The following is a 16925-nucleotide window of genomic DNA, read 5'->3' as shown; positions in this document are numbered from 1 at the left end:
TTGGCCGCCGCGGAGGCAGGATGCATGACGTCACCGCGGCGGGGCCGCCGGGGCTGCGGTTGCCATGGCGACGCGTGGGTACCGCCCGCGGCCCGGCCCGGTCCGTCCCGGCGTGTCCCGGCGTGTGCCGGCGTGTGCCGGCGGGGCGGGGCGGGGCGGCGGGACGGGCACGGGCAGGGGGAGCGGCCACGGGCCGCGGGCAGCGGGCAGGGCCGGGGCGGGTCTCTCGGTGAGCGCTTCCGCCGGCGGGCGGGCTTTCCGGGGCGGGTCCGTGCGCGCCGCCATGCCCGCCGCCGCCGCGCCGCCCGCCCGCCCCGGCGCGGCCGCCCCGCCGAGGCGCGGGGCGCTGCGGGCCCGCTGACCGCGTCCCCCCCGCTCCCCGCGGCCATGGCGCCCGCCTGGCCCTGGCTGCTGCTGTGGCTGGGCGTCGTGCGCGCCCTCCCGGCCCCGCCGCGCATCCGCCTGCCGCTGCGGGGCGGCGCGGCCCCGCCGTCGGGGCTCCGGCAGCGCCGGGCGCCGCTGGACGCCGAGCCCGACAGCGCCGGCAGCTTCGTGGACATGATCGACAACCTGCGGGGCAAGTCCGGGCAGGGCTACTACGTGGAGATGACGGTGGGCAGCCCCCCGCAGAAGGTGAGGTGGGAGGGGAGCCCCGCATCTCTCGCATCCCCCGCATCTCCCTCATCCCCTGCATTCCCCGCGCCCCGGCGGCTGCGGGTGCCGCTCCGGCCCGGTGCGGGGCTGCGGGGCGCGGAGCAGAAGCGCTGCGGGTGCCACCATGGCTTCGCGTGCCTCTCACCGCACGGCCCGGGCACCGTTCCTGCTTCTCATCGCTCCGCTGATGCTTTTCCCGCTGCCTTTCGGCCAAAACTGGCCGCAGGGCCCCGCCGAAGGTGACCCCGGCGCTCCCGGGGCTGCCCGGGCGCAGGGGCCGGTGCTGCGTGTGCCTCTACGTGCGGGCGAGCCAGGCTGCATCGCTCCATCCCTCCCTCCCCGCTCCATCCCTCCCTCCCCGCTCCCGAGCCGCGGGTGCCGCGGGAGCCGCGCGGGCTGTGGGCGGCGGGCGGGTGGGATGTGGCTGCGCAGCCCCGTGCCCGCCTGGAGCGGGCACATGCGGGCACGGAGGAGCCCACGGCCGAGCCGCGCTTGGCAGCTCCTCCCAGCGCAGCCCCGGGCACAGCTGCTGCCTGCCTCTGCCTGCTGCTCCCGGCCGCGGAAATTCTCCAGAAATCCTCCCGAGCTCGGCTTTCCCGGGCACCTCGTGATGGTTTTTGCTGCGCGGGAGTTGGGGCAGCGTGGGGAGACAAAGTGCAGAAAAATGGGATGGAAAGGGAGCCGGCAGAGCAGGCGTTGGTGCGTCACCAGGCTCTGATCCTGCTCCATCTTTTTGTCAGCATCCCTCACACGCTGCCCAGCTCGTGTGCCACCGTGTGCCTGCCTGCTGGGGACAGGGTGAGTGCTGAGTGCCAGGTGCCAGTCACACAGCGCAGGGCAACCAGCTCCTCCCCTGTTTTATGGACGAGATCGGGGAGGTTCCCACTGCTAAATCCTTTTGTGCCCATCCTGATCCCCGTTGTCACCAGCAACAAGTCTGGCCCGGAGGTCCAGCTCGGTGATCGAGGCTCCAGTTCCTCCAAGCACAGGGCCACGTTCCCTCATGCCTGCCATCAGCCCTTTTTGCGTGCTGCCCGAACAGCCAGCACCCACACAGGCCCTGAAATAAAGGCTGGTTGTTCCCCACGAGCTGGCTGTGCTCTGTGTGCGTGGTGGGAGAGAGCAATGGGAGCAAGGAGTGGATGGAGGAACGACAGCACTGCCTTGGAAATTGCATCTCTGGGAGCACTATTGTGTTGTCCTCGTGTGCCTGGGATGCATTGCCTGGCAGGGTGTGTTTGGGAGGAAAAAAAAGGGAGGAGATTATTTCTAAAATCTGGTTTTAAATGTGATTTCATCATCTCCTGCCTGCCACGTGTCGCAGCTGCCAGATAATTTCCGTGCGAACCACCTGTTCCAGGCACCCGCGCGTTCCGGAGCCAGCCACCCTTTGGGCAGCATCTTCAGCCCTGGATTGCTTCCAAATGCAAACGTGGTGCCTGTGTGTGTGTGTGTGTGTGTGTGTGTGTGTGTGTGTGTGTGTGCTGGAGCAGAATCCCTCCAGGCACTGCAATGGAATGAGAGGATTCCTATGAAAGAGTTCTGCTGTGCCTCTGCAGGAAATTGGGAGCCTGCTTGCCCCGGGGTGGGTGCATCCTTCCCAAAGGCTCTCACGCAGCAGGGAGAGGGTGATCCATCTCCTCACCTTTCCTTTCACCTTCCCGATGCTGACAAGGAAGTTTCTGTGTCCCCTTGTGCTGTAATTTTGGTTCTGAGCCGTGCTGCGCTGCCAAGTCACCGTCAGCAGCTGATTGCTCACACATTCCATGTGCCCAAGCGTGTTGGTTTCCCTGGCTCCCCAGAACGGGCTGATTCATAAACACACAGGGGAGAGAGGGGTGAGCCGAGCAGCAGGAGCTGGTGTTTTGGGACAGATGGCACAGGATTGGTGCCCCAGGAGCGGCACACAGCTCTAGGGACGTGTGTGGCACAGAGCCAGTGCTGCTGCTGAGGTGCCTGGAGGGGCTGTCACTTCCAGAGACAGGTTTCAGGCAGTGCAGGGACTGCCACACATGTCCTGGCCTCCCCGGTTCACGTGCCGTGTCCTGGCCTGAGTGGATGGCTGGGCTGAGTCTCGAGGATCTGGGTCCTCTCCACGTGGGTGCTGTGCGTGACCCCTTCAGCAGGATGGAGCCTGTGAGAGTGAAAGCCCTCCCTGCCTCCTCTGCCTGCAGCGTCAGCTCAGCAGGTTCTTCTCCAGGGAAACCAGGCTCCTCTGGGTGCCCTGGGGACTGCAGATGAGCCGTGTGGATGGAGCAGGTGGCCCCTAATGGCACAGAGCTGGGAGCAGCCCTGGCAGTGCAGGTGCCGGGTTGCCAGGTTGTGTGGTGGGTGCTGAGCTGGCGCCTGCCCAGGGTGGGTAATGGGGGGGTGAAGGTGCTGCTCTGAGCTTTACCCACAGCCTGAAACGTTCCCCTTGGCAGGGAGGTGGAGCTGGGGCACTCAGGACGTGCCAGCCCCTGTCAGGGAGAGGAATCTGCAGCTGCAGCCGGCGCTGCTGCGATTAACACAAGCGCATTAACCTCCTTCCTCTGCCTCTGCCTGCACAGATTAGGGGCCAAAGCCCTGGAGCTGCTGCCCGGGGTGCTGCTGTGAGGCAGCTCCTGGGTCTGGGGCCAGGGCTGACCCCGAGCTCTGCTGCCCAGCGCAGCCAGGAGGCTCGGACAGCCCCAATCCCACCAGGGCAATCCCACCAGGGCAATCCCAGCCCTCTCCTGCCCCTCTCCTCACCAGGGCCACGGGCACGGGTCAGCTGAGGGCAGGATCAGGCTGGCCCACTCCTGGCCTGCCAGTGGGATGTTTGCCAGCATGGTAATCCTGCCCAGGCAGGAATGAATCGGGAGCAGGGCTCAGCATATGGGTGGTGATTAGCGGGCACAGGGACCGCGGGGGCTGCCCGCCAGCCATGCTGCCCACCAGCAGTGCCAGCAAATCTGCTTTCCTGGCAGGGGCAGCCTGTGCACCCTGTGTTGCTGCCCCAAGGCACCTGCCAAGTGGTTCCTGAGTCCTGCCTGTGGATTTGGGGGCTGAGGCTGAGCGAGGAGCTCACGCTCTGTTTGCGCAGTGCAGGATGGTGTTTGCTCTTTGTGCAACTCCCTGGTGTCGCTGCCTCCTGCTCCGCCTCCTCCTTCTCTCCTCTCTGGGCACAACAAAAGGGGGTCCCACTGCACTCATGGCCCTTCCTGTCTTTCTTCCTTCTGCAGCTGAATATCCTGGTGGACACAGGGAGCAGTAACTTCGCTGTGGGAGCTGCACCACACCCCTTCCTCCGGAGATACTACCAGCGGCAGCTGTGAGTATTGTGGGGGCACACAGGGCACAGCCTCTCGGGCACACTGCTTCTCCTTGCTGCGGGTCTGGCCAGACCCTGCCAGGCATGACCTGGCCTCTGGAGTGGCTGAGTGCACACAAACCGTGCTGGTCTGACTCGTCCCTTTGCCGCCCTTGCAGGTCCAGCACCTACCGTGACCTGCGGAAGGGGGTGTACGTGCCCTACACCCAGGGCAAGTGGGAAGGGGAGCTGGGCACTGACCTTGTCACCATCCCCCACGGCCCCAACGTCACTGTCAGAGCCAACATCGCTGCCATCACGGAGTCTGACAAATTCTTCATCAACGGCTCCAACTGGGAAGGGATCCTGGGGCTGGCGTATGCCGAGATTGCCCGGGTGAGTCCTGGCTGGCAGTCCTGGATGTCAGCACCAAAACGCTTCAGTTGCTTTTTTTCTTGTCCCTGTTTGTCCCCTGGGGCACAGCAGTGCTGCTGAGGGGAGCTCCCCTGGGTGCAGAGAGCTCCTGGAGAAGGGACAGCACTGACACATCCCTGTCCTGCCTCTGCTCTCTCTGCCACCAGCCCGACGACAGCCTGGAGCCCTTCTTTGACTCGCTGGTGAAGCAGACGCGGGTGCCCAACATCTTCTCCCTGCAGCTGTGCGGGACAGGCTTCTCTCCCAACGAGACGGAGGCCGTGGCCTCGGTGGGAGGCAGCATGGTGAGCCCTGCACAGGTGGCTGGGGGGTTCCTCTGTGGCACTGCCAGCGCGTGGTGGCAGCGCCGTCCTGTCTGCCCTGCAGATCATCGGGGGCATCGACCGCTCACTGTACGTGGGTGACATCTGGTACACCCCCATCCGCAAGGAGTGGTACTACGAGGTCATCATCGTCAAGCTGGAGGTCAACGGGCAGGACCTGAACATGGACTGCAAGGAGGTGAGTGGGCAGTGGTGGCACTGCCCCACGGGCACTGGAGGCACCCAGCATTGCTCAGGGGAGTGGGCTGGGGTCCCGCACGTGGGTCACTCCTCCTTTCTGCCCCCAGTACAACTACGACAAGAGCATTGTGGACAGCGGGACCACCAACCTCAGGCTGCCGAAGAAGGTGTTTGAGGCTGCGGTGAAATCCATCAAAACAGCATCTTCGGTCAGTGGAACCCATCCCTTCCCCACGGGCACAGCACAGGGGCTGAGGCAGTGTGGCTGCCCCTCACCAGCCTGGCATCTGTGCTGCCTGCCCAGCTTGGCCCCGCTCACCTCCCCTTTCCCTCTGGCAGACGGAGAAGTTCCCAGACGGCTTCTGGCTGGGGGAGCAGCTGGTTTGCTGGCAGGTCGGCACCACCCCCTGGCACATCTTCCCCGTGCTGTCCCTCTACCTGATGGGGGAGGCCACCAACCAGTCCTTCCGGATCACCATCCTGCCCCAGGTGAGCGCTGGGCTGGCCAGAGCCAGGCTGGAGAGGGCAGGGCACGGCTGGGTGGGCACAGCTGCCTCCCGCGCCCCTTCCCTGAGCGCTCCTCTGCCCCTGCAGCAATACCTGCGCCCGGTGGAGGACGTGGCCACCTCTCAGGATGACTGCTACAAGTTTGCCATCTCCCAGTCCTCCACGGGCACCGTCATGGGCGCCGTCATCATGGAGGGTTTCTACGTGGTGTTCGACCGCGCCCGCAAGCGCATCGGCTTTGCCGTCAGCGCCTGCCACGGTGAGCTGGGCCCGCAGGGAGGCATGGAGGGGACGTGGGTGTGTGTCACAGACATCTTCTATGAAAAACCCTTTCCTCCTGAGAAGCTGAGAGTCCTCAGGGACAAAATGTAAACAATGGTTATCTGCTGCTGTGGAATGCAACAGGTGCATCTGATTGGACTCCTAGAGTTGTTTCTAATTAATGGCCAATCACAGTGAGCTGGCTCGGGCTCTCTGTCCGAGACAGAAGCTTTTGTTATCATTCTTTATTTTTCTATTATTATCTAGACTTCAGATGAAATCCTTTCTTCTATTCTTTTAGTATAGTTTTAATATAATATGATATAACATAACATAACATAACATAACATAACATAACATAATATATATCATAAAATAATAAATGAAGCCTTCTGAGACATGGAGTCAGATCCTCATCTCTTCCCTCATCCTCGGAGCCCTCTGAACATGGTCACAGGTGTGCAGAGACCAGACCCTGCCTCCCTTCCCGCATGGGCATGGAGGGCAGTGGGTGTGCAGATACCAGACCCTGCCTCCCTTCCCACGTGGGCATGGAGGGCAGTGGGTGTGCAGACACCAGACCCTGCCTCCCTTCCCACATGGGCATGGAGGGCAGTGGGTGTGCAGAGACCAGACCCTGCCTCCCTTCCCGCATGGGCATGGAGGGCAGTGGGTGTGCAGACACCAGACCCTGCCTCCCTTCCCACGTGGGCATGGAGGGCAGTGGGTGTGCAGACACCAGACCCTGCCTCCCTTCCCACGTGGGCATGGAGGGCAGTGGGTGTGCAGACACCAGACCCTGCCTCCCTTCCCGCAGTGCACGACGAGTTCCGGACGGCGGCGGTGGACGGGCCCCACCTGCACTCCAACATGGAGGACTGCGGCTACAACATCCCGCAGACGGACGAGTCCACGCTGATGACCATCGCCTACGTCATGGCGGCCATCTGCGCCCTCTTCATGCTGCCCCTGTGCCTCATGGTGTTCCAGTGGCGCTGCTTCCGCTGCCTGCGGCGGGACCACGACGACTTTGCCGACGACATCTCCCTGCTGAAGTGAGGGCAGAGCGGGCACAGCCCCGGGGCTGCAGGTGAGGCAGCAGGGCAGGGCCTCGCTCCCGGGGTGTGGTGGAGTGTGGAGAGCTCACCCTGGGGACTCGGTGTCCATCAGGGCCAGCAGCCAGGGGAGCCCCGGCCCGGGCTCCATTTGTCTGGGAGCTGCAGCAGGAGCGTGGCACTGGGCACTGGGAGAGCTCGGCAACCCCATCCTGGGCGCTGGGGGCAGCTTCTGTGCTCCAGCACCAGGACAGGGCCAAGCTCTCCCGCCCAGCCTTGCCTGGCTTGATGGAGTGATGCCGATGAGCCATCCCCTGCCTGTCCCCTTCCATCCCTGTGCGTCCCTTTCCAGCTCGCCCCGTGGGGAAGCTGCCAGCCCAGGCTCTCCTGTAGGGAGCTGTGCTGCAGCTGTGCCTCCCCTGTGATTCCCTGCACTGAGCCAGACTCCAGGGATCATCCTGGAGCCGTCCAGCCTCGGGCTTTTCAGAGACAGCCCTGCAGGGCCAGCCTGGGCTGCCCAAACAGGGCTTTCCCTCCTGCCCTGCTGCCCCTACACCGCTCACTCTCACATTTTCCCTGCATTTTCCTGCCTTCCCGAGCTGTGCTGCTGTTGCTGCCAGCCCCAGGACTTCCTGCACCCTCCTGGGACAGGCAGGAGCAGGCACCCATCCTCTCCTGGGACAGGCAGGAGCAGGCACCCATCCTCTCCCCACATCACATGGCATGGGAAGCTCCCTGCCCTGGCTTCCAGCATCAGCAGCAGCTGCCATGCAGAAGCCAGTGCCAGCAGTGGGGTTCCCAGCCCTGGCAGGGGCTGCTCCCCAGCCCACCCAGCCCTTTGTAAGCCATAGGGGAGCCTGGACCCCCCTGCAGCCCCCCAGCTCACCGCCAGCGCACCCCACGGCACAGCAGCTCCTCCCTGCTCGCTCCACACATCCAGGCTGTGAGACACCCTGGCGTCCCGGGGACAGGCGGCAGCTGCGGGAACTGCAGCGTTTATTGTTTTGTAAACACATGGTTGTATTTATTTTTTTCTTTTTACAAAGCGTGTCACTGGTAGCGCGTTGAGAGCGTGTACAGAGCCGGTCCCACGTGTACAGAGCACGGCTGCCTCTCACCTGTACAGTATATCCATATATCTCTATTTTTAATTCTAGCCCTGAAAGCCACTGTTCCAACGTTAGGGGTCGGTCCTGTTTTGTTTTGGGGTTTTTTTTAATCTTTTTAGCCTTCTGCTCAGCCGTTGTTGGCAGCGCGCAGGGCCGGGGCTCACAGTGCAGCCACGTGTGCGTGGTGGGAGATGTGGTGGTGGCTCGAGGAGGGGCTGCAGGGCTGGAGCACGAAGAGCAGTGGCTCCAAGCCCAGAGGAGCCTGAGCACAGAAGGCACCTCTGTCCTCAGAGAGGATTTTCAGCGTGTGAGGATCCTCCCCATGCTGCAGGATCACCGTCCCTTCCCCAGAGCAGACGCCTGTGACCCTGCAGGCAGTGCTAGTGCTGTATTCCCTTGCTTCTCTGCCTCCAGCCTGGGTGGGAAAGGGCTCAGACACGGAGATTCCACAGTGCAAAGGCATCACTTCTCCATGGACGCAGAGGGGATGCCTGCAGTGCCAGGGCTGAGCTGGCAGCTGCCCACGGAGCCACCGGGTCAGGCAGGGACAGACTGAGCACCCACAGCACTCACCGAGCACAGAGCTTGTTAATTAATTAACCCCTGCAGCCAAACGTCGCTCTGGGAGGGCAGCAAGGGAGCCAGGAAACACCGGCAGAGTAGGAGACCAGCCACCCTGCAGGGGCACTGCCACAACAGCCCCCACACTGCCCCTGCTCACACCGAGCCCCCAGCCCCGCTCCAAACCCCACCCAGCCACTCCCCGCAAGAGGACAACGCTCTCCCCCCACCCTCGTGCCTGCCCAGGACCCCCAGGACCCCAGAGACTCTGTTGTGGACCACTGCCTTAAAACATGCCCTGAGAGCTGGGTGGGCACCGGGGCTGCCCTGCCCTGCCCTGCCCTGGGGGAGAGGGGCTGCCAGCAGTGCCCAGTTCTGCAGCAGGTGGGCACCAGGGTGCCCATGGGGCTGCCAGCAGTGCCCAGTTCCTGCCACAGACTGCCAGGGAAGGGAAGGGGGCATTTTTAGAGAGTCATTGCCAGATTTTCAGCGGTGCTGAGCACCTCGCAATCCCACCGAGATCCATGGAGAAAGGGTTGGTGAGCCAGCCCACTCTAGCAGGAGGGACAGGAGGGGGAACGCAGGAATTCTGACAGGTTGGTTTGTCCCGAGCTGCAGCGCAGCCGCGTCCCTGCGCTCCCTCCCCGGGCCCGGGGACAGCAGGGGAGGGCATGGGACAGGATGGGACCACGGGCTGTCGCTGGAGGCTCCAGTACTCTGTAACCCAGTGTCTATGTAAGAACAATGAATGTTAACACAGTAAATTATTATGACATTAAAATAAATGACCACAAAAATCGGCTCTTCGTCCACAACTCGTTCGCTGGCACGAGGGGAAAAAGCAGGTGAGGAGTGGCAGGGATTGGGGCAGCAGGTGATGAGGAATGGCCCGAGGAGAGGAGCTGATGGGAGCCAAGTGGGCAGAGGTGGTTCCCAGCAAGCAGGGAACGCTGACCCTCATTTGGAAGAAGCCAGCAAGGCTGCGGATAAGAAATGAGGAGCTGCAGCAAATCACTGCATAATATACACACTTTATTTATGAATTTGTATGTTTACAGACTTTCTATACACACATTACCTATATAATAAAAATGTACATGTGTATACATGATCGTATAAATATAGAACTGTAGAAATCTTAGAACTGATCCTGTCTATTCACAGCAACTCCTCCCAGGGGCCCACGCTGTCCCAGCAGCCGTCATTTGAGGCTTGGGCAAAAGGGGCAAGTGTCATTCGTGTTGGTCTGTGCCCAGAATTTGATGCACTGGAAGAGAGAGAATTAGTCAAGAGCCACTGGCCCAACCCAGAGGTGCCATCATTGTCCACTTGATTCAGGGGTGGTGTCCTTTGCTCCTGCAGCCTCCAGCACAAGGTCACCGTGAGGAAGGAGCCCCTGTCACCCCTGCAGGACCATCAGGCCCTCCTCAACAGGAGTTTCCATTTCCTTGGGCCACTGAGGCCACAGAGCTGTTGGGATGGGGGGCTGCCCACACAGGTGACCCACTGCCAGATCCATGGGACAGCAATGTCCCCTCCTCTTGCCAGGAGCTCCTGTCTGGCATCCCCACCCAGACACCTGGGCAGCAGTGGCAGCTCTCCCCTGACCCTGTGTTCCAGATCCTTCCAGACTGCCTTGCTGCAGCATCCAACCCTCACAGACACAGCACAGGCTCAGGGACACGAGGGCAGCCTGCTCCTAAAGCCACCACACCCTGGCCATGCAGGGTGGCCCAGCCAAGAGTAAAGGATGGGATGTCAGGATGCAGGGAAGCTGTTTATTGATCATATCCTTCTCCTGGCAAGGTGTCAGGACAAGAAGGACTCGGGAAGGGTCACCTGGAAGGACCAGGAGGAGGCTCTGAGCAGAACACACTCACCTCCTTGTGCAGCACGTGTGAGCAGGCCATGGGGTGAAGGTCACCGGGCTGCACGAGCTTCTGGCACATCAGACACAGCTTACAGGCAGCTGGGGTCTGGGAGGAGGCAGGCAAGTCAGACACACAGCTCTGATCAGATTCAGCTGCAGCCCGAGGCCACAGTCCCCTCTGCCCACAGCCATCACACTCTGAGAGCCACCATCATTGTCTCGTGTCCCTGTGTTCCAGTGTGAAACCCAAAGGATCTGTGCCCCAGTCCTCCCCCCTTCACCTCAGCAGCCAGGCAGCTGTGTGAGGAGAGCTCCCAGCTCCAGGGGCTCATCCCATCCCTTCAGGACACCCCAGACAGGCTCCCCCTCCCCAGTCCAGCCAAGCATCCTCACGTGTGACGCCGTTCCTGGGTAGGCGACCTGGGCCGGGGGCAGGAACATGGGTGTGCTCATCTGAGGCAGGGGAGCAGAGAACATGGGGGCCCTGATCCGGCCCAGAGGCTGCAGCCAGGCGGAGGAGGCACGTCAGAACAGCCCAGGGAGGAAAGGACAGAGGAGTCACCCCAGGGAAAACCATTCCCTGGCTACGCTGCAGTCAGCAGCACAGGGAGCCCAGGGGACAGCCCTGACGCACAGCCCGAGCTCTGTGGGGAGCCAGGGAGCAGGGGCAGCTCTCCTGCTCCCCAGCAGCTCTCCTGCTCCCCAGGCAGCTCTCCCTGCTCCCCAGGCCCCCCTGCAGCCCCCAGGCTGTCCCACCTGAGCACCGGCCGCTGCCCGCTCCTGCTGCTCTGCCAGCTTGGCTGCCACCAGCTGGTTCAGCTCCTCCATGGTCAGGCCGGCCATGGTCCTGCGGGCAGTCTTGATCTGCTGCAGGATGTTGGTCAGCTGGGCCCTGCGTGGACAGCAGCCTGCTAAGAGCTCCTGGTGCTCACACACGGGGACCCCTCAGCCAGGGCTGCCTGGGGGAGGCCGTGTGCTTCCCCTCCACCCTCCAGGTGAGGTGAGCCCCGTGCTGAGGAGCTTCTCTCCCCAAAGCACTGGGGAAAGCGCAGGGAACCCCCCGAGCCAGGCTGGGGGGGCTGTGCCCCCAATATCCCTGCACAGCTCCCAGTGATCCCCATCCCCTGCACTAGGGCAGACCTGCTGGAGAGCACCCCCTCTGCCTGCCTCCCTTCCCAGAGCCCCCACTGACACCAGGAGCCCCCCATCCCCTGACCCCAGCTCCCAGCGCCCTCACAAGCCCTGCCCCCCAAAACCCCCAGCAGAGCCTTACTTGTTGCACTGAGGGAAGCGGGTGAGCAGCTTCTCCAGCAGCTTCTCCAGCTTGTCGGCCGGCTGGGCCCGGGGGAACTCGGGGGCACCGCCCAGGCCGGGCGGAGGAGGGATGGGGGCAGCGGGCGCCATGTGGGGGCTGTGGGTGCCCAGCAGCGATGCCACCACCGGGCTGCTCCTGCCCTGGGAGGCGGGCAGGGGTGGGGAGGGCTGGTTGGGCCTGGACATGGCGGGGTTCAGCAGGGGGAAGGACAGAGCCCGGGGATCGGCGCTGGGCATGACCATGGGCACGGGCACGGGCCCGATGGGGAAGGGCAGCCGGGGGGTCAGGGAGGGGCTGGGCTGGAATGCCGTCAGCATGAAATCTGTCTGAGAAAGAAAAGCGGGGCAGGAGGGAAAGACTGGTTAGAGTGAGAGCGTCTGGAAGCAGAGCTGAGCGCCCTCCTCTGCAGGCAAGGTGGGAACTGCAGGCACTGGCGGCTGAAAGGGAAGGAGACCCTTCCCCTCCTCTCTGGTAAGCCCAGAGAGGGAATGGGCCACCCCACACATGCCCAGCACCAGGCAGGCTGTGCCAGGGCCTAGCAGCACCACGCTGTGGGGCTGGAGAGGCACTCACTTCTGAAGGCGGAGGAGGCAGCGTTGGTGTTGGGATCTGGGGGAGGCTGCTCAGCTTTGTGCCATTCCTCACCATCTGGATGTGGTCATTGAACTGATCCTGGCAGAGAGGGAAGAAAACAGGATTGTTTATCAAAGCTGAGCGAGTTTGGGGCATCTAAACCAGGGGGTGGCAGGCCCTAAAGTGGCACTGTTTGGCTCCACAAAAGAAGGGAGAGGAGCTGAAGGGAGGAACACTGTGTGTGTGAAGGGCTCACTGTGTGTGTGAAGAACTGCTCACTGCTAGGCGGGGAGAGGTCAGCAGAACTTACTCGGACACTCTGCTTGGTCATACGTATCCTGTTGAGCCTCATCTCCCACTCCTGCTTTGGCCTCATGGTCTCCAGCGTGGGTGGTGCAGACCTGCAAGCACAGCTGAACTTTCCCACTTGCAACTGTGCTCTCACTGGCTGCAAGGTGGGAACAGCAACCCCCACACGCCCCTGGCTTCCCCTCCTCCAGAGGGGTGGGAAGGGCTCACCCCCAGTGAGGCACCCCACAAGGGAGAGGGACTCACCTGGGGGACACACACAGCCAGCAGCACTGGCTGGTGAACAGTGACAGGGGACAAGCACAGCCCCACACGCCCTTGCTGTGGGACATTACTGAATCACACCAAGAGAACCACAGCAAATCCTGAACTATTCCAGTCCAACCTCCAAGGTAAGCAGAGGAAGAGGAGATGGGGACACCTGAGGGACCCTCCCTGCCACTTCTGACACATCACAGACTTACTTGAGGTAGGTGAGGTGTAGCTCTGCTTCTTTTTCTGCTTCTTCTAGTTTCAACACCAGCAGCTCCTTCCGGCTCTCCAGGGACAGGATCTGTGGACAGAGGCTCAGTTTTGTACTCCCGTTTCTTGCTGCCAGCCCAGGCACTGGGCACAGCTCCCTGCTAATGCTCCCGGCACTGACATGTGTTCATCTCTCCTCTTATCCCACAGAGCGGGACTTGGCCTTGCTCCTGATTTCACAGCACTGCCCATTACCCAGCTGGAACCTCAAACCAGCCACTCTGCAGGGCAGGAGTCACCTGCTCACCTCTGCCTTCCAGGCCCGCTCTGTCTCCTCGAGAATGTTCCTGTTGATTTCATTGTGCTGGTTCTTCAGCTTGTCCAGCTCCATCTCCCACAGCTGCCTGCACACAGAACGGAGCAGAGCAGAGCAGAATGAGCCCCCTCAGGCTCAGGCACTGGAACGGCCCCAGAGGATGGATCCCAGGAGCTCTGGATGGCTGGAACACGGCAGATCAGCAGTCTCCAGCCCGTGACACCAGCCCCAGCTCCCTGGGCTGTGTGAGCCTCTGTCCCAGCAGTGAGCTGCTCCAGAGCACACAAACAAGCAGCGTGCAAAGACACTGGGCCAAACAAGGGGAATTCCTCTCAGCAAAATTCAGTCCAACCCCAGGGAAGATCTGAACCAGGAACCAACACAAGCAGCTCTGCTGTTCTGATCCTGGAGAAGTTTAAAGCTGGGCATTTCCACCTGTGCTTTGGGAACACCTGGAGCATCTCTGCCCAGCTCTAAATAGCCAGAGTTTAGTGCAGCTGGACAGCTGTGGGGAACAGACAGGGCCATCAGTCTGCCCTAATTCTGGGGAGGTGAAGCTCAGTCAGAAGTAGCAGTTACAAGCTGAGTCAATGACCAAGCACAAGCTCTAATCTTGTGGGATCTTTATGTCACAAGTACCCAGGAGTCTGCTTGTGACTGGGATCAAGGAAGATTTAATCCAGAGCCCTGATGCTGAAAGAGGAGATAAAACCTCTAGGGCACGTAAGTGGCCAGCAGTGCTGGCTCACTGTCTCTGCTCTGTCCCAACCAAAGCACTGGATTCTCTCTGAGGCAGAATGACAGGAATGAACAGTGCTCTGGGCAGCACTAATCAGGTGAGGGATAAGAGCCTTACTTCTCATCAGACTGCTCTGCAATCAGAGAGGCAATCTTGTTTTCCTTCTCCTCCTGCTCCTTCAGCAACCTGCACGGGAGAAAAGGGACAGCACAGCTGGAACCCCAACACAGCAGGGCCCACATCCAAACATCCCCATCCCCACACCACGGGCTGGGGAGGGCTCCCTGCAATGTGTGTGGGAAAACAGCCACCAAAAACAGCCTCTGGAGCACAAATCCTGCTGTCTCATGACACTGCACAAAGCTGTGGCACAGAACCAGGCTGGCTGCAGGCAGCTGAGCTGCTCCCCCAGCACGTGCTCTGCCACCGTCACTTGGGGGAAAAGGGCTGAGCACTCGGAGCCATCACTGGAGGAGTTTTACCCAAAAACACCACTGAGCCTCAGAATAAAAACCAGAGCTCTATGACATAACAGAATGGCTCCATAAAAATGTTAATTCAAATACAGGGCCTATCCTAAATTCATCCGTGTACAGGTCTGACCTAAATACTCACTGCTTCCTAAAAGTTTAAAGCTCTTTGCTCCATCAGGTTTCTATCACGGTTAAGCAAGGTCTTCTTCCCCAAAAATACTTTATTTTCTGTACAAATACCTTCTGCCTTTCTCACAGAGTTTCTCAATTTCAGCTTTGAGATCCTGCTCTTTCTGCAGGAATTCTTTCTTTTCTTTCTCCATCTTCTTCTTAGTCTCTTCTCGCTTGATCGTGACATCCTGAATGGCTTTCAGGATCTCCTGGAGTAAAAGAAACATCACACAGATATAGAGCAAAATTACCAAGTAACGGTTTTGATTTAAAATACTTTTTTTTAGATTAATTGGTTAATGAGATTACACAGCAAAGTCTTTATTTTTAGCAGATTGAGTCAAGATATAAATTGGTTATTATGAGGAAACTGAGGAGACTGATGCTCTGGACTGCAGGTTCTCCTGCCTCTTCATAAAGACTTTAAAATTAATTACAGGGCAGGTTAAACAAAAGCAGCTCTTCACCAAATACCTGGTGGTTTTTCATCTCCTCTTCCCTCCGCTGCTGGAGCTGCTTGAGCTGGACCTGCAGCTGATTCTCCACCTGCCTCTGTTTGTCCAACACCTCCTGGTAGCGCTCCTTCAGCAAGGCCCTCTCGGACATCATCTTGTCCTGCAGGGGAGAGGACAAGGACAGCCTGTAACAGACTTCAAGGCTGACATTTGATGGACTTGGTCTTTTCCAACTGCAATGATTCTGTGATTCTATTTTGACAGGAATAAAGTGAGAAGAACAGCTCCAGCTCCTGTGCCTGGGAGTGTGAGCAGCAAAGCCTGAGCACAGGGCTTTGATACCCACCAGGTTCTTCTCAATGTCCTGGTCTGTGTTCACGTCTGCATCAGCCGCCTTGAAGTCGGTCTGTGAAGGGACATGATTGAGATCAGACCCTGCAGTGACCAGAGAGGGACTCCAGGCCCTCCCTGGCACCTGCTCCAGTGCTCTGCCACCCTCCACAGAAAGGAGATCTCTGTCATATTGTAATGACACTTATCATTTTAGTTTACGGCCATTGTTCCTCATCCTATAGCTAGGCACCAACAAAAAGAAGCTGGCACCATCCTCTGACACCCCCTGGAGATATTTATATGCATTAATGGGATCCCCTCTCAGACTTATCTAGCCCAACCAGGCCCAGCTCCTGCAGCCTCTCTTTCTAGAGAGATGCTCCAAACCCCTCATCATCTTCACAGCTTCCAGTTCACCCTTCCTCAGTAGCTCCTTCTCTTTCTTGTACTGAGCAGCCCAGACCTAAACACTGCACTCCAGGTGTGGCCTCATTAGGGTCAAATTTTAATTAAAGACTAATTAAAATTCAAGCAGAGGACCAGGCATACAGCAGTGGTACAGACGTGTTCTACCCTTCAGCCACGGCTTACTCAGTTCTTTGTCCTCTGGGTTCCACAGGAGCCTTGCAGAGCCCTGGCCCCGCAAAGCACAACCCCGGAGCGAGCTGCACCCACCTGCACGGCGGAGCCCCGGGGAGCTGCACCCACCTGCACCGCGATGTTCTGCGACGGCCTGGCCGGGGCCGCCTCCTCGTCGGGCTCCTCGGCCCCCGCTCCGCTCTGTCCCGCGGCCTCCGCGCCGCCGGGCCCGGGCTCCGCATCGCCGCCGGGGCCGGGGGCGGCCGCGGGCTCCGCGTCCCCGCCGGGCCCGGGCTCGCTGGGGCTCTCCGGGGCGGAGAGCGGGCTCCCGCTGCGGAACGGGGAATGGCTCAGCCGCGGCCGCGTCCCGGCTCCATGCCGGCTATACCCCGGCCCCATCCCCGCTCCATCCCGGCCCCATCCCGGTTCCATTCCCGCTCCATCCCGGCCCCATCCCCGCCCCATTCCCGCTCCATCTCGGCTATACCCCGGCCCCATCCCCGCTCCATCCCGGCTATACCCCGGCCCCATCCCCGCTCCATCCCGGCCCCATCCCGGTTCCATTCCCGCTCCATCCCGGCCCTATTCTCGCCCTATCCCGGCCCCATCCCCGCTCCATCCCGGCCCTATTCTCGCCCTATCCCGGCCCCATCCCCGCTCTATCCCGGCCCCATCCCCGCTCCATCCCGGCCCCATCCCGGTTCCATTCCCGCTCCATCCCGGCCTCATCCCCGCCCTATCCCGGCCCCATCCCCGCTCCATCCCGGCCCCATCCCCGCTCCATCCCGGCCCCATCCCCGCCCCATCCCGGTGCGCTGCCGCCCCGCCGGGCCCCCCCGTTACCTGCCGGGCGGCGCGGCGGGGCCGGGCTCGCAGAGGCGCGGCGGCTCGGGGCCGTCGCCCTGCGCCTGTTCCAGCGCCATGGGGGCGGCTGCGGGGCTGGGCCGGGCCGGCGGAGCGGCACCGGGCGGCAC

At 61.1% G+C, this 16925-nt stretch overlaps 2 protein-coding genes across 3 annotated transcripts; one reads left to right on the top strand and one right to left on the bottom strand.

The window, feature by feature from the left end:
- The first annotated feature begins 387 nt into the window (after positions 1-387).
- Positions 388-14477, top strand: BACE1 (beta-secretase 1). 2 transcript variants are annotated; one of them, XM_063178528.1, is made up of 10 exons: positions 388-633; positions 3858-3946; positions 4105-4321; positions 4507-4644; positions 4727-4861; positions 4971-5072; positions 5203-5352; positions 5458-5629; positions 6449-6721; positions 13096-14477. In XM_063178528.1, the coding sequence occupies exons 1-9, from the start codon at positions 388-390 to the stop codon at positions 6688-6690; spliced, it is 1491 nt and encodes a 496-aa protein (XP_063034598.1). In that variant the 3' UTR covers positions 6691-6721; positions 13096-14477. The 2 variants fall into 2 exon arrangements, with proteins under 2 accessions (XP_063034598.1, XP_063034597.1); XM_063178527.1 differs by lacking the exon at positions 13096-14477 and having other exon boundaries at positions 6449-9171.
- Positions 9368-16350, bottom strand: RNF214 (ring finger protein 214). The gene is made up of 14 exons (XM_063178299.1): positions 16081-16350; positions 15386-15445; positions 15059-15199; positions 14654-14793; positions 14058-14126; positions 13193-13289; positions 12888-12976; positions 12425-12515; positions 12115-12213; positions 11500-11867; positions 10983-11118; positions 10620-10727; positions 10237-10332; positions 9368-9623 (listed from the first exon to the last, which is right to left on the bottom strand). The coding sequence occupies exons 1-14, from the start codon at positions 16348-16350 to the stop codon at positions 9558-9560; spliced, it is 1830 nt and encodes a 609-aa protein (XP_063034369.1). The 3' UTR covers positions 9368-9557.
- Positions 16351-16925: the final 575 nt, after the last annotated feature.

Source organism: Melospiza melodia, chromosome 29 (genome assembly GCF_035770615.1).
Source record: "Melospiza melodia melodia isolate bMelMel2 chromosome 29, bMelMel2.pri, whole genome shotgun sequence".
Classification (NCBI taxonomy): domain Eukaryota; kingdom Metazoa; phylum Chordata; class Aves; order Passeriformes; family Passerellidae; genus Melospiza; species Melospiza melodia.
The sequence above is the reverse complement of the archived record's forward strand: the minus strand, read 5'-3'. Positions and strand labels throughout refer to the sequence as shown.

What these genes read in the sequence shown, in the direction of transcription:
- BACE1 (XM_063178528.1), top strand. Translation starts at nt 388, where the DNA reads ATGGCGCCCGCCTGGCCCTGGCTGCTGCTGTGGCTGGGCGTCGTGCGC. An exon ending in TGGGCAGCCCCCCGCAGAAG is followed by an intron (nt 634 to 3,857) that starts GTGAGGTGGGAG and finishes TTCCTTCTGCAG; the next exon opens with CTGAATATCCTGGTGGACAC. An exon ending in CGTATGCCGAGATTGCCCGG is followed by an intron (nt 4,322 to 4,506) that starts GTGAGTCCTGGC and finishes CTCTGCCACCAG; the next exon opens with CCCGACGACAGCCTGGAGCC.
- RNF214 (XM_063178299.1), bottom strand. Translation starts at nt 16,350, where the DNA reads ATGGGGCCGGGGTATAGCCGGCATGGAGCCGGGACGCGGCCGCGGCTG. An exon ending in CTACACCTCACCTACCTCAA is followed by an intron (nt 12,516 to 12,887) that starts GTAAGTCTGTGA and finishes CTGTGCTTGCAG; the next exon opens with GTCTGCACCACCCACGCTGG. An exon ending in TGCCTCCTCCGCCTTCAGAA is followed by an intron (nt 11,868 to 12,114) that starts GTGAGTGCCTCT and finishes TTTCTTTCTCAG; the next exon opens with ACAGATTTCATGCTGACGGC.